General features: G+C 60.4%; 1 protein-coding gene across 1 annotated transcript in view; it reads right to left on the reverse strand.

The window, feature by feature from the left end:
• Positions 1-14,402, reverse strand: part of LOC132385577 (tensin-4-like) — a 53,752-nt gene that overhangs the window by 15,376 nt on the left and 23,974 nt on the right. The window contains exons 8-10 of the mRNA XM_059957743.1: positions 13,785-13,877; positions 12,014-12,091; positions 10,658-10,738 (exon numbers count right to left, since the gene is read on the reverse strand). Coding sequence (XP_059813726.1) covers positions 10,658-10,738; positions 12,014-12,091; positions 13,785-13,877 — 252 coding nt within the window. The remainder of the gene's footprint in view (positions 1-10,657; positions 10,739-12,013; positions 12,092-13,784; positions 13,878-14,402) is intronic.

The raw sequence follows: 14,402 nt of genomic DNA on the forward strand, positions 1-14,402 counted from the left end.
TGGGGGATGTGGAGGGGTGGGTCAGTGGGTGATTGGAGGGTTAGGAGGGGTGGGTCAGTGGGTGGTTGTGTGTGTGGAGGGGTGGGTCAGTGGGTGATTGGGGGTGTGGAGTGGTGGGTCAGTGGGTGATGGGGGGTGTGGAGAGGTGGGTCAGTGGGTGATTGGGGGTGTGGAGGGCTGGATCAGTGGGTGATTGGGGGTGTGGAAGGGTGGGTCAGTGGGTGATTGGGGGTGTAGAGGGGTGGGTCAGTGGGTGGTTGGGGGTGTGGAGGGGTAGGTCAGTGAGGGATTGGGGGTGTGGAGGGGTGGGTCAGTGGGTGATTGGGGGTGTGGAGGGGTGGGTCAGTGGGTGATTGGGGGGTGTGCAGGGGTGGGTCAGTGGGTGATTGGGGGTGTGTGGAGGGGTGGGTCAGTGGGTGATTGGGGGTGTGTGGAGGGGTGGGTCAGTGGGTGATTGGGGGTGTGTGGAGGGGTGGGTCAGTGGGTGATTGGGGGTGTGGAGTGGTGGGTCAGTGGGTGATTGGGGGTGTGGAGCGGTGGGTCAGTGGGTGATTGAAGGTGTGTGGAGGAGTGGGTCAGTGGGTGATTGGCAGTGTGGAGGGGTGGGTCAGTGGGTGATTGGGGTTGTGGAGGGGTGGGTCAGTGGGTGATTGGGGAGTGAGGAGGAGTGGGTCAGTGGGTGATTGGGGCGTGGAGGGGTGGGTCAGTGGGTGATTGGGGAGTGAGGAGGGGTGGGTCAGTGGGTGATTGGGGGTGTGGAGGGGTGGGTCAGTGGGTGATTGGGGATGTGGAGGGGTGGGTCAGTGGGTGATTGGGGGTGTGGAAGTGTGGGTCATTGGGTGATTGGGTGTGTGGAGGGGTGGGTCAGTGAGTGATTGGGTGTGTGGAGGGGTGGGTCAGTGGGTGATTGGGTGTGTGGAGGGGTGGGTCAGTGGGTGATTGGGGATGTGGAGGGGTGGGTCAGTGGGTGATTGGGGGTGTGGAGGGGAGGGTCAGTGGGTGAATGGGGGGTGTGGAGGGGTGGGTCAGTGGGTGATTGAGTGTGTGGAGGGGTGGCTCAGTGGGTGGTTGGGGATGTGGAGGGGTGGGTCAGTGGGTGATTGGGGGTGTGGAGGGGTGGGTCAGTGGGTGATTGGGTGTGTGGAGGGGTGGGTCAGTGGGTGGTTGTGTTTGTGGAGGGGTGGGTCAGTGAGTGATTGGGGAGAGTGGAGGGGTGGGTCAGTGGGTGATAGAGGGTGTGGAGGGGAGGGTCAGTGGGTGAATGGGGGGTGTGGAGGGGTGGGTCAGTGGGTGATTGGGTGTGTGGAGGGGTGGGTCAGTGGGTGATTGGCTGTGTGGAGGGGTGGATCAGTAGGTGGTTGGGGGTGTGGAGGGGTGGTTCAGTAGGTGATTGGGTGTGTGGAGGGGTTTGGTCAGTGGGTGATTGGGGGTGTGTGGAGGGTGGTTCAGTATGTGATTGGGGGTGTGGAGGGGTGGGTCAGTATGTGGTTGGGTGAGTGGAGGGGTGGGTCAGTGGGTGGTTGGGGGTGTGGAGGGGTGGGTCAGTGGGTGATTGGGTGTGTGGAGGAGTGGGTCAGTGGGTGGTTGGGGTTGTGGAGGGGTGGGTCAGTGGGTGGTTGTGTGTGTGGAGGGGTGGGTCAGTGAGTGATTGGGGAGAGTGGAGGGGTGGGTCAGTGGGTGATAGGGGGTGTGGAGGGGAGGGTCAGTGGGTGAATGGGGGGTGTGGAGGGGTGGGTCAGTGGGTGATTGGGTGTGTGGAGGGGTGGCTCAGTGGGTGGTTGGGTGTGTGGAGGAGTGGGTCAGTGGGTGGTTGGGTGTGTGGAGGGGTGGGTCAGTGAGTGATTAGGGGTGTGGAGGGGTGTGTCAGTGGGTGATTGGGTGTGTGGAGGGGTGGGTCAGTGGGTGGTTGTGTTTGTGGAGGGGTGGGTCAGTGAGTGATTGGGGAGAGTGGAGGGGTGGGTCAGTGGGTGATAGAGGGTGTGGAGGGGAGGGTCAGTGGGTGAATGGGGGGTGTGGAGGGGTGGGTCAGTGGGTGATTGGGTGTGTGGAGGGGTGGGTCAGTGGGTGATTGGCTGTGTGGAGGGGTGGATCAGTAGGTGGTTGGGGGTGTGGAGGGGTGGTTCAGTAGGTGATTGGGTGTGTGGAGGGGTTTGGTCAGTGGGTGATTGGGGGTGTGTGGAGGGTGGTTCAGTATGTGATTGGGGGTGTGGAGGGGTGGGTCAGTATGTGGTTGGGTGAGTGGAGGGGTGGGTCAGTGGGTGGTTGGGGGTGTGGAGGGGTGGGTCAGTGGGTGGTTGGGGGTGTGGAGGGGTGGGTCAGTGGGTGATTGGGTGTGTGGAGGAGTGGGTCAGTGGGTGGTTGGGGTTGTGGAGGGGTGGGTCAGTGGGTGGTTGTGTGTGTGGAGGGGTGGGTCAGTGAGTGATTGGGGAGAGTGGAGGGGTGGGTCAGTGGGTGATAGGGGGTGTGGAGGGGAGGGTCAGTGGGTGAATGGGGGGTGTGGAGGGGTGGGTCAGTGGGTGATTGGGTGTGTGGAGGGGTGGCTCAGTGGGTGGTTGGGTGTGTGGAGGAGTGGGTCAGTGGGTGGTTGGGTGTGTGGAGGGGTGGGTCAGTGAGTGATTAGGGGTGTGGAGGGGTGTGTCAGTGGGTGATTGGGTGTGTGGAGGAGTGGGTCAGTGGGTGGTTGGGGTTGTGGAGGGGTGGGTCAGTGGGTGGTTGTGTGTGTGGAGGGGTGGGTCAGTGAGTGATTGGGGAGAGTGGAGGGGTGGGTCAGTGGGTGATAGGGGGTGTGGAGGGGTAGGTCAGTGAGGGATTGGGGGTGTGTTGGGGTGGGTCAGTGGGAGATTGGGGGTGTGGAGGGGTGGGTCAGTGGGTGATTGGGGGGTGTGCAGGGGTGGGTCAGTGGGTGATTGGGGGTGTGTGGAGGGGTGGGTCAGTGGTTGATTGGGGGTGTGTGGAGGGGTGGGTCAGTGGGTGATTGGGGGTGTGTGGAGGGGTGGGTCAGTGGTTGATTGGGGGTGTGTGGAGGGGTGGGTCAGTGGGTGATTGGGGGTGTGTGGAGGGGTGGGTCAGTGGGTGATTGGGTGTGGTGAGGGGTGGGTCAGTGGGTGATTGGGGGTGTGGAGTGGTGGGTCAGTGGGTGATTGGGGGTGTGGAGCGGTGGGTCAGTGGGTGATTGAAGGTGTGTGGAGGGGTGGGTCAGTGGGTGATTGGGTTGTGGAGGGGTGGGTCAGTGGGTGGTTGGGGGTGTGGAGGGGTGGGTCAGTGGGTGATTGGGGGTGTGGAGCGGTGGGTCAGTGGGTGATTGAAGGTGTGTGGAGGAGTGGGTCAGTGGGTGATTGGCGGTGTGGAGGGGTGGGTCAGTGGGTGATTGGGGTTGTGGAGGGGTGGGTCAGTGGGTGATTGGGGCGTGGAGGGGTGGGTCAGTGGGTGATTGGGGAGTGAGGAGGGGTGGGTCAGTGGGTGATTGGGGGTGTGGAGGGGTGGGTCAGTGGGTGATTGGGGATGTGGAGGGGTGGGTCAGTGTGTGATTGGGGGTGTGGAAGGGTGGGTCAGTGGGTGATTGGGTGTGTGGAGGGGTGGGTCAGTGAGTGATTGGGTGTGTGGAGGGGTGGGTCAGTGGGTGATTGGGTGTGTGGAGGGGTGGGTCAGTGGGTGATTGGGGATGTGGAGGGGTGGGTCAGTGGGTGGTTGGGGGTGTGGAGGGGTGGGTCAGTGGGTGATTGGGTGTGTGGAGGAGTGGGTCAGTGGGTGGTTGGGGTTGTGGAGGGGTGGGTCAGTGGGTGGTTGTGTGTGTGGAGGGGTGGGTCAGTGAGTGATTGGGGAGAGTGGAGGGGTGGGTCAGTGGGTGATAGGGGGTGTGGAGGGGAGGGTCAGTGGGTGAATGGGGGGTGTGGAGGGGTGGGTCAGTGGGTGATTGGGTGTGTGGAGGGGTGGCTCAGTGGGTGGTTGGGTGTGTGGAGGAGTGGGTCAGTGGGTGGTTGGGTGTGTGGAGGGGTGGGTCAGTGAGTGATTAGGGGTGTGGAGGGGTGTGTCAGTGGGTGATTGGGTGTGTGGAGGAGTGGGTCAGTGGGTGGTTGGGGTTGTGGAGGGGTGGGTCAGTGGGTGGTTGTGTGTGTGGAGGGGTGGGTCAGTGAGTGATTGGGGAGAGTGGAGGGGTGGGTCAGTGGGTGATAGGGGGTGTGGAGGGGTAGGTCAGTGAGGGATTGGGGGTGTGTTGGGGTGGGTCAGTGGGAGATTGGGGGTGTGGAGGGGTGGGTCAGTGGGTGATTGGGGGGTGTGCAGGGGTGGGTCAGTGGGTGATTGGGGGTGTGTGGAGGGGTGGGTCAGTGGTTGATTGGGGGTGTGTGGAGGGGTGGGTCAGTGGGTGATTGGGGGTGTGTGGAGGGGTGGGTCAGTGGTTGATTGGGGGTGTGTGGAGGGGTGGGTCAGTGGGTGATTGGGGGTGTGTGGAGGGGTGGGTCAGTGGGTGATTGGGTGTGGTGAGGGGTGGGTCAGTGGGTGATTGGGGGTGTGGAGTGGTGGGTCAGTGGGTGATTGGGGGTGTGGAGCGGTGGGTCAGTGGGTGATTGAAGGTGTGTGGAGGGGTGGGTCAGTGGGTGATTGGGTTGTGGAGGGGTGGGTCAGTGGGTGGTTGGGGGTGTGGAGGGGTGGGTCAGTGGGTGATTGGGGGTGTGGAGCGGTGGGTCAGTGGGTGATTGAAGGTGTGTGGAGGAGTGGGTCAGTGGGTGATTGGCGGTGTGGAGGGGTGGGTCAGTGGGTGATTGGGGTTGTGGAGGGGTGGGTCAGTGGGTGATTGGGGCGTGGAGGGGTGGGTCAGTGGGTGATTGGGGAGTGAGGAGGGGTGGGTCAGTGGGTGATTGGGGGTGTGGAGGGGTGGGTCAGTGGGTGATTGGGGATGTGGAGGGGTGGGTCAGTGTGTGATTGGGGGTGTGGAAGGGTGGGTCAGTGGGTGATTGGGTGTGTGGAGGGGTGGGTCAGTGAGTGATTGGGTGTGTGGAGGGGTGGGTCAGTGGGTGATTGGGTGTGTGGAGGGGTGGGTCAGTGGGTGATTGGGGATGTGGAGGGGTGGGTCAGTGGGTGATTGGGGGTGTGGAGGGGAGGGTCAGTGGGTGAATGGGGGGTGTGGAGGGGTGGGTCAGTGGGTGATTGAGTGTGTGGAGGGGTGGCTCAGTGGGTGGTTGGGGATGTGGAGGAGTGGGTCAGTGGGTGATTGGGTGTGTGGAGGGGTGGGTCAGTGGGTGGTTGTGTGTGTGGAGGGGTGGGTCAGTGAGTGATTGGGGAGAGTGGAGGGGTCGGTCAGAAGGTGATAGGGGGTGTGGAGGGGAGGGTCAGTGGGTGATTGGGTGTGTGGAGGGGTGGCTCAGTGGGTGGTTGGGTGTGTGGAGGAGTGGGTCAGTGAGTGATTGGGGTTGTGTAGGGATGGGTCAGTGGGTGATTGGGTGTGTGGAGGAGTGGGTCAGTGGGTGGTTGGGGTTGTGGAGGGGTGGGTCAGTGGGTGGTTGTGTGTGTGTTAGAGGTGGGTCAGTGAGTGATTGGGGAGAGTGGAGGGGTGGGTCAGTGGGTGATAGGGGGTGTGGAGGGGTGGGTCAGTGAGTGATTGGGGAGTGTGGAGGGGTGGGTCAGTGGGTGATAGGGGGTGTGGAGGGGTGGGTCAGTGGGTGATTGGGTGTGTGGAGGGGTGGGTCAGTGAGTGATTAGGGGTGTGGAGGGGAGGGTCAGTGGGTGATTGGCGGTGTAGAGGGGTGGGTCAGTGGGTGGTTGGGGTTGTGGAGGGGTGGGTCAGTGGGTGGTTGTGTGTGTGGAGGGGTGGGTCAGTGGGTGATTGGGGGTGTGGAGTGGTGGGTCAGTGGGTGATGGGGTGTGTGGAGAGGTGGGTCAGTGGGTGATTGGGGGTGTGGAGGGCTGGGTCAGTGGGTGATTGGGGGTGTGGAAGGGTGGGTCAGTGGGTGATTGGGGGTGTAGAGGGGTGGGTCAGTGGGTTGTTGGGGGTGTGGAGGGGTAGGTCAGTGAGGGATTGGGGGTGTGGAGGGGTGGGTCAGTGGGTGATTGGGGGTGTGGAGGGGTGGGTCAGTGGGTGATTGGGGGGTGTGCAGGGGTGGGTCAGTGGGTGATTGGGGGTGTGTGGAGGGGTGGGTCAGTGGGTGATTGGGGGTGTGTGGAGGGGTGGGTCAGTGGGTGATTGGGGTGTGTGGAGGGGTGGGTCAGTGGGTGATTGGGGGTGTGGAGTGGTGGGTCAGTGGGTGATTGGGGGTGTGGAGCGGTGGGTCAGTGGGTGATTGAAGGTGTGTGGAGGGGTGGGTCAGTGGGTGATTGGGTTGTGGAGGGGTGGGTCAGTGGGTGGTTGGGGGTGTGGAGGGGTGGGTCAGTGGGTGAATGGGGGGTGTGGAGGGGTGGGACAGTGTGTGGTTGGGGGTGTGGAGGGGTGGGTCAGTGGGTGATTGGGGGATGTGGAGGGGTGGGTCAGTGGGTGATTGGAGGGTTAGGAGGGGTGGGTCAGTGGGTGGTTGTGTGTGTGGAGGGGTGGGTCAGTGGGTGATTGGGGGTGTGGAGTGGTGGGTCAGTGGGTGATGGGGGGTGTGGAGAGGTGGGTCAGTGGGTGATTGGGGGTGTGGAGGGCTGGATCAGTGGGTGATTGGGGGTGTGGAAGGGTGGGTCAGTGGGTGATTGGGGGTGTAGAGGGGTGGGTCAGTGGGTGGTTGGGGGTGTGGAGGGGTAGGTCAGTGAGGGATTGGGGGTGTGGAGGGGTGGGTCAGTGGGTGATTGGGGGTGTGGAGGGGTGGGTCAGTGGGTGATTGGGGGGTGTGCAGGGGTGGGTCAGTGGGTGATTGGGGGTGTGTGGAGGGGTGGGTCAGTGGGTGATTGGGGGTGTGTGGAGGGGTGGGTCAGTGGGTGATTGGGGGTGTGTGGAGGGGTGGGTCAGTGGGTGATTGGGGGTGTGGAGTGGTGGGTCAGTGGGTGATTGGGGGTGTGGAGCGGTGGGTCAGTGGGTGATTGAAGGTGTGTGGAGGAGTGGGTCAGTGGGTGATTGGCGGTGTGGAGGGGTGGGTCAGTGGGTGATTGGGGTTGTGGAGGGGTGGGTCAGTGGGTGATTGGGGAGTGAGGAGGAGTGGGTCAGTGGGTGATTGGGGCGTGGAGGGGTGGGTCAGTGGGTGATTGGGAAGTGAGGAGGGGTGGGTCAGTGGGTGATTGGGGGTGTGGAGGGGTGGGTCAGTGGGTGATTGGGGATGTGGAGGGGTGGGTCAGTGGGTGATTGGGGGTGTGGAAGTGTGGGTCATTGGGTGATTGGGTGTGTGGAGGGGTGGGTCAGTGAGTGATTGGGTGTGTGGAGGGGTGGGTCAGTGGGTGATTGGGTGTGTGGAGGGGTGGGTCAGTGGGTGATTGGGGATGTGGAGGGGTGGGTCAGTGGGTGATTGGGGGTGTGGAGGGGAGGGTCAGTGGGTGAATGGGGGGTGTGGAGGGGTGGGTCAGTGGGTGATTGAGTGTGTGGAGGGGTGGCTCAGTGGGTGGTTGGGGATGTGGAGGGGTGGGTCAGTGGGTGATTGGGGGTGTGGAGGGGTGGGTCAGTGGGTGATTTGGTGTGTGGAGGGGTGGGTCAGTGGGTGGTTGTGTTTGTGGAGGGGTGGGTCAGTGAGTGATTGGGGAGAGTGGAGGGGTGGGTCAGTGGGTGATAGGGGGTGTGGAGGGGAGGGTCAGTGGGTGAATGGGGGGTGTGGAGGGGTGGGTCAGTGGGTGATTGGGTGTGTGGAGGGGTGGGTCAGTGGGTGATTGGGTGTGTGGAGGGGTGGATCAGTAGGTGGTTGGGGGTGTGGAGGGGTGGTTCAGTAGGTGATTGGGTGTGTGGAGGGGTTTGGTCAGTGGGTGATTGGGGGTGTGTGGAGGGTGGTTCAGTATGTGACTGGGGGTGTGGAGGGGTGGGTCAGTATGTGGTTGGGTGAGTGGAGGGGTGGGTCAGTGGGTGGTTGGGGGTGTGGAGGGGTGGGTCAGTGGGTGATTGGGTGTGTGGAGGAGTGGGTCAGTGGGTGGTTGGGGTTGTGGAGTGGTGGGTCAGTGGGTGGTTGTGTGTGTGGAGGGGTGGGTCAGTGAGTGATTGGGGAGAGTGGAGGGGTGGGTCAGTGGGTGATAGGGGGTGTGGAGGGGAGGGTCAGTGGGTGAATGGGGGGAGTGGAGGGGTGGGTCAGTGGGTGATTGGGTGTGTGGAGGGGTGGCTCAGTGGGTGGTTGGGTGTGTGGAGGAGTGGGTCAGTGGGTGGTTGGGTGTGTGGAGGGGTGGGTCAGTGAGTGATTATGGGTGTGGAGGGGTGTGTCAGTGGGTGATTGGGTCTGTGGAGGAGTGGGTCAGTGGGTGGTTGGGGTTGTGGAGGGGTGGGTCAGTGGGTGGTTGTGTGTGTGGAGGGGTGGGTCAGTGAGTGATTGGGGAGAGTGGAGGGGTGGGTCAGTGGGTGATAGGGGGTGTGGAGGGGTAGGTCAGTGAGGGATTGGGGGTGTGTTGGGGTGGGTCAGTGGGAGATTGGGGGTGTGGAGGGGTGGGTCAGTGGGTGATTGGGGGGTGTGCAGGGGTGGGTCAGTGGGTGATTGGGGGTGTGTGGAGGGGTGGGTCAGTGGTTGATTGGGGGTGTGTGGAGGGGTGGGTCAGTGGGTGATTGGGGGTGTGGAGTGGTGGGTCAGTGGGTGATTGGGGGTGTGGAGCGGTGGGTCAGTGGGTGATTGAAGGTGTGTGGAGGGGTGGGTCAGTGGGTGATTGGGTTGTGGAGGGGTGAGTCAGTGGGTGGTTGGGGGTGTGGAGGGGTGGGTCAGTGGGTGAATGGGGGGTGTGGAGGGGTGGGTCAGTGTGTGGTTGGGGGTGTGGAGGGGTGGGTCAGTGGGTGATTGGGGGATGTGGAGGGGTGGGTCAGTGGGTGATTGGAGGGTTAGGAGGGGTGGGTCAGTGGGTGATTGGGAGTGTGGAGGGGTGGGTCAGTGGGTGATTGGAGGGTTAGGAGGGGTGGGTCAGTGGGTGATTGGGGGTGTGGAGGGTTGGGTCAGTGGGTGAATGGGGTTGTGGAGGGGTGGGTCAGTGGGTGATTGGGTGTGTGGAGGGGTGGGTCAGTGGGTGATTGGGTGTGTGGAGGGGTGGATCAGTAGGTGGTTGGGGGTGTGGAGGGGTGGTTCAGTAGGTGATTGGGCGTGTGGAGGGGTTGGTCAGTGGGTGATTGGGGGTGTGTGGAGGGTGGTTCAGTATGTGATTGGGGGTGTGGAGGGGTGGGTCAGTATGTGGTTGTGTGAGTGGAGGGGTGGGTCAGTGGGTGGTTGGGGGTGTGGAGGGGTGGGTCAGTATGTGGTTGTGTGAGTGGAGGGGTGGGTCAGTGGGTGGTTGGGGGTGTGGAGGGGTGGGTCAGTGGGTGTTTCTGATAGTGGGGGAGTCTACGACCAGAGGACACAGATAGAGTGGATGTGGAGAGGACGTTTCCTATAGTGGGGGAGTCTAGGACCAGAGGACACAGATAGAGTGGATGTGGAGAGGATGTTTCCTATAGTGGGGGAGTCTAGGAGCAGAGGACACAGATAGAGTGGATGTGGAGAGGATGGTTCCTATAGTGGGGGAGTCTAGGACCAGAGGACACAGATAGAGTGGATGTTGAGAGGATGTTTTCTATAGTGGGGGAGTCTAGGACCAGTGGACACAGATAGAGTGGATGTGGAGAGGATATTTCCTATAGTGCGGGAGTCTAGGAGAAGAGAACACAGATAGAGTGGATGTGGAAGGTATGTTTCCTATAGTGGGGAAGTCTAGACCAGAGGACACAGGTGGAGTGGATGTGGAGAGGATGTTTCCTTTAGTGGGGGAGCCTAGGACCAGAGGACACAGATAGAGTGGATGTGGAGAGGATGTTTCCTATAGTGGGGGAGTCTAGGACCTGAGGACACAGACAGAGTGGATGTGGAGGGTATGTTTCCTATAGTGGGGAAGTCTAGACCAGAGGACACAGGTAGAGTGGATGTGGAGAGGATGTTTCCTTTAGTGGGGGAGCCTAGGACCAGAGGACACAGATAGAGTGGATGTGGAGAGGATGTTTCCTATAGTGGGGGAGTCTAGGACCAGAGGACACAGACAGAGTGGATGTGGAGAGTATGTTTCCTATAGTGGGGGGAAGTCTAGGACCAGAGGACACAGATAGAGTGGATGTGGAGAGGATGTTTCCTATAGTGGGGGAGTCCAGGACTAGACGACACAGATAGAATAGGACATCCCTTTAGAACAGAGCTGAGGAGGATTTTCTTTAGCCAGAGGGTGGTGAATCTGTGGAATTCTTTGCCACAGACGACTGTGGAGGCCAAGTCATTGGGTATATCTGAAGCGGAGGTGATAGGTTCTTGATTAGTCAGGGTGTCAAAGTTACCGGGAGAAAACAGGAGAATGGGTTTAAGTGGGGTAACAAGTCGGCCATGTCGGAATGGGGTGCAGTCTCGATGGGCAGAATGGCCTCATTGTGCTCCCATGTCAATGTTCCCCAGACGGTGGGGAGGGCTGTGCCGTTTCTGGGTGACACAGGCATCTGTGTTTTTGATGTCAGGCCGTGAGGGAGGGGCGGGACCAGTCATCTCCTCGGCCAGCGCGAGAGGACCGAGGACTCTGACTCTGCCGTTGCCCCCCCCCCCGCACCGCCCCGTTGCCTACTGACCTGCTTGCTGGTTCCTCGGGGGGGACACGTTGCCGCCCGCTGCCCCAGAGCCGGCACCTTCGGCCGTGTCCCGCAGAGAGTCTGGACGGCAGAGAGAGCAGAGAGTCAATGGGGGAGGGGCCGACCTCACCCTCACCACCACCCCCCCCCCCCCCCCACACCTCGGCCTGCCGATCCCTTCCACCCCTCGTCGCCCGCCGCCTCCACTCAACCCCCCTCCGGACGGCCAAGAAGCGGGGAGCGAACGAGAGGGGCAGAGCTCACCCCGGAGGCCCCATCTCTCCCGTCTGAAACTTTTGCAGACTTCTGCAACTGTGGGGAGGGAGGGGAAAGTCCTTCAGCGGATTCAGCCCAGCCCCTCGAGGGGAGAAGTCCTCCCCACTGGGCACTTCCACGCGGAAGCAGCGTCACATCCCTCCCACTCCTCGGCTCTCCCCGCTGGAACGTTTCCTCTCCCGGGGCTCCTGCGTCCCAGGACAGACCAGAAGACACAGACAGCTCGGCCACGCTGACCTGGCTGTCATCCTGGTAGCCGGATCCAATCTGAACCTTGCTGACGCACCTTGTGAAATCTCTTCTTTTGCGGCAATCATTTTCTTTTAAGAAAACTATGAATTGCGAGAAATGGATCTTGAAAATAACTGTAAATAGTGAGGCAGTGTTCATGGGCTCAGTGTCCATTCAGAAATCGGATGGCAGAGGGGAAGAAGCTGTTCCTGAATCGTTGAGTGTGTGTCTTCAGGCTCCTGTACCTCCTCCCTGATGGCAGAGGGGAAGAAGCTGTTCCTGAATCGTTGAGTGTGTGTCTTCAGGCTCCTGTACCTCCTCCCTGATGGCAGAGGGGAAGAAGCTGTTCCTGAATCGTTGAGTGTGTGTCTTCAGGCTCCTGTACCTCCTCCCTGATGGCAGAGGGGAAGAAGCTGTTCCTGAATCGTTGAGTGTGTGTCTTCAGGCTCCTGTACCTCCTCCCTGATGGCAGAGGGGAAGAAGCTGTTCCTGAATCGCTGAGTGTGTGTCTTCAGGCTCCTGTACCTCCTCCCTGATGGCAGAGGGGAAGTAGCTGTTCCTGATTCATTGAGTGTGTGTATTCAGGCTCCTGTACCTCCTCCCTTGTGGCAGAGGGGAAGTAGCTGTTCCTGATTCATTGAGTGTGTGTATTCAGGCTCCTGTACCTCCTCCCTTGTGGCAGAGGGGAAGAAGCTGTTCCTGAATCGTTGAGTGTGTGTCTTCAGGCTCCTGAACCTCCCCAACCACGACGGTGGCAATAAGAAGAGGGCCAGTGCAGACCCTACCCGACCACCACTGCCCAGCCCTGACCTGACCCCGCCCTACCCAAAATCCACGCCAGTGACTTACCTGTCCTCGGCAGGCGAAGCTTGTGAGGCAGGCTGATGGGGGTGATGCAATGCTGGTAGACAAAAGCTGAGAGGCTTCCTGTGGGGGGTGGGGAGAGAGGTCTGTGGTTAGGGGTGGGTTCACAGCTCACCATCCCGCACCCCCCCCCCCCCACAACCCATCCCCTCCAAGCCCTTTCAAATCCGTGCCGGGCGACTTCAACCGGGTCCGGTTGGTGATATCCCTGCTCAATTATCACCGGCGTCTCACCGGCAGCACCCGGGGGTCCCGATGTACTCCGACCGCAAGGGAGACATACGCGCACTTCGATGATAACCTTGGACTCTGAGGCCCCCGCGACCTCAGCTCCAGCGGAGATGCTGCCCTCCGAGGGGTGGGGGGGGGGGGGAGGCGTCCGGCAGCTCCGGCGAACCGGGTCCGACTCCCGCTGGCGGCTCGCGGGGTGGGAGGGGGGGTGGTTCCCTCCGGGCGCTCCGCAGACCTGCCGGCTGAACCCGCCCGCCCAGGTGAGTGGCCGGCAGGCTAGGTCGGGGGGGCTGGAACCGTGGCGACACTCGCGGGCTGCCCCCCTCCACTCCCAGCTCGCCCTCGGACTGTGTCGGTCGCCGACGCAAAATAACGATGCACCAGCTGTGTGTTTTGACGTCCGTGTGACAAATTAAGCCGATGTTACTTTTTAACGACCTCAATGCACTGAGTAATGATTTGACCTGGGGAGATCTGACAGAGGTAAAAAAAAAATAACGAGGGGTATAGATAGGGTAAATGCAAAGCAGGGTTTTTTCTTCTCCCCCCCCCCCCCCCCACTGAGGTTGGGTGACACTACAACCAGAGGCAGTAGGTTGAGGGTGAGAGGTGAGATTTATGAGGAGCTCTGGCACATCTCACACTTTTCTACGGCCGCTGCCCGGCCTGCTGAGTTCCTCTGGCGTTCTGCGTGTGGCACTGACCATTTGGACCGGCTGGAAAAACGGCAGATGGAGTTTAATGCGGACAAATGTGAGGTATTGCGCTTCGGAAGGTCAAACCAAGGTAGAACGTACAGGGTAGGGCACTGAGGAGTGCAGTAGAACAGAGGGATCTGGGAGTGCAGATACAAAATGGTATCACAGGTAGATAGGGTCGTAAAGAGAGCTTTTGGTACATTGGCCTTTATAAATCAAAGTATTGAGTATAAGAGTTGGAATGTTATGGTGAGGTTGTATAAGGCATTGGTGAGGCCGAATTTGGAGTATTGTGTGCAGTTTACCGAATTACAGGAAGGATATTAATAAGGTTGAGAGAGTGCAGAGAAGGTTTACAAGGATGTTGCCAGGACTTGAGAAACTGAGTTACAGAGAAAGGTTGAATAGGTTAGGACTTTATTCCCTGGAGCGTAGGAGAGTGAGGGGAGATTTGATAGAGGTATATAAAATTATGATGGGTATAGACAGAGTGAATGCAAGCAGGCTTTTCCCACTGAGGCCAGGGGGAGGAAAAAACCAGAGGACATGGGTTAAGGGTGAAGGGGGAGAAATTTAAAGGGAACATTGTGGGGGGGGGGGCTTCTTCACACAGAGAGCGGTGGGAGTGTGGAATGAGCTGCCAGATGAAGTGGTGAATGCGGGCTCACTTTTAACATTGAAGAAAAACTCGGGACGGGTACATGGATGAGAGGGGTACGGAGGGATATGGTCCTGGTGCAGGTCAGTAGGACCGGACAGAGAAATGGTTCGGCACAGCCAAGAAGGGCCGAGAGGCCTGTTTCTGTGCTGCGGTTCTACAAGCTCACCAAAATACGGCTCCTGGGCTCCTCCTTTCAGACACACTCCTTTCCGGGAGAATTCGATGAGGAAATGCCGGACCGACACGGCTGGGGAGTCTCCTATAAAGAGGGAGCAACTGGGTGAGGGACCAGAACTCGAAGGGTCACCAATGTCCCGCACCCTCCCCAAAGACCACCACCCCCCCCCCCCCAAAGCTCGGCTGCGAGAGGAGTGGGGCTAGCGACCCCGTCCCGTAAAAGCCCGCTGCTGATGGAACACCAATGGGAGCTCTGAAGAGCTCGTCCCCGGGGGGAGGGGAAGAGGCGAAGGTCCGGCCCAGGACGGAGGGCTCTGGCGAGCTGCGGTGGGCGGCCTGTGCCCCAGCAGGAAATGTGTTCCAGATGCTGGGGGAGTCCAGGACCAGAGGGCATGGTTTGAGAATAAGGGGTAGGTCATTTAGGACAGAGTGGGGGGCTGGAACGCACTGCCTCGGAAGGCAGTGGAGGCCAATTCTCCGGATGCTTTCAAGAAGGAGCTGGATAGGTATCTGATGGATAGGGGAATCAAGGGATATGGGGACAAGGCAGGAACCGGGTATTGATAGTAGATGATCAGCCATGATCTCAGAATGGCGGCGCGGGCTC

This window comes from Hypanus sabinus, assembly GCF_030144855.1.
Source record: "Hypanus sabinus isolate sHypSab1 chromosome X1 unlocalized genomic scaffold, sHypSab1.hap1 SUPER_X1_unloc_1, whole genome shotgun sequence".
Lineage (NCBI taxonomy): Eukaryota > Metazoa > Chordata > Chondrichthyes > Myliobatiformes > Dasyatidae > Hypanus > Hypanus sabinus.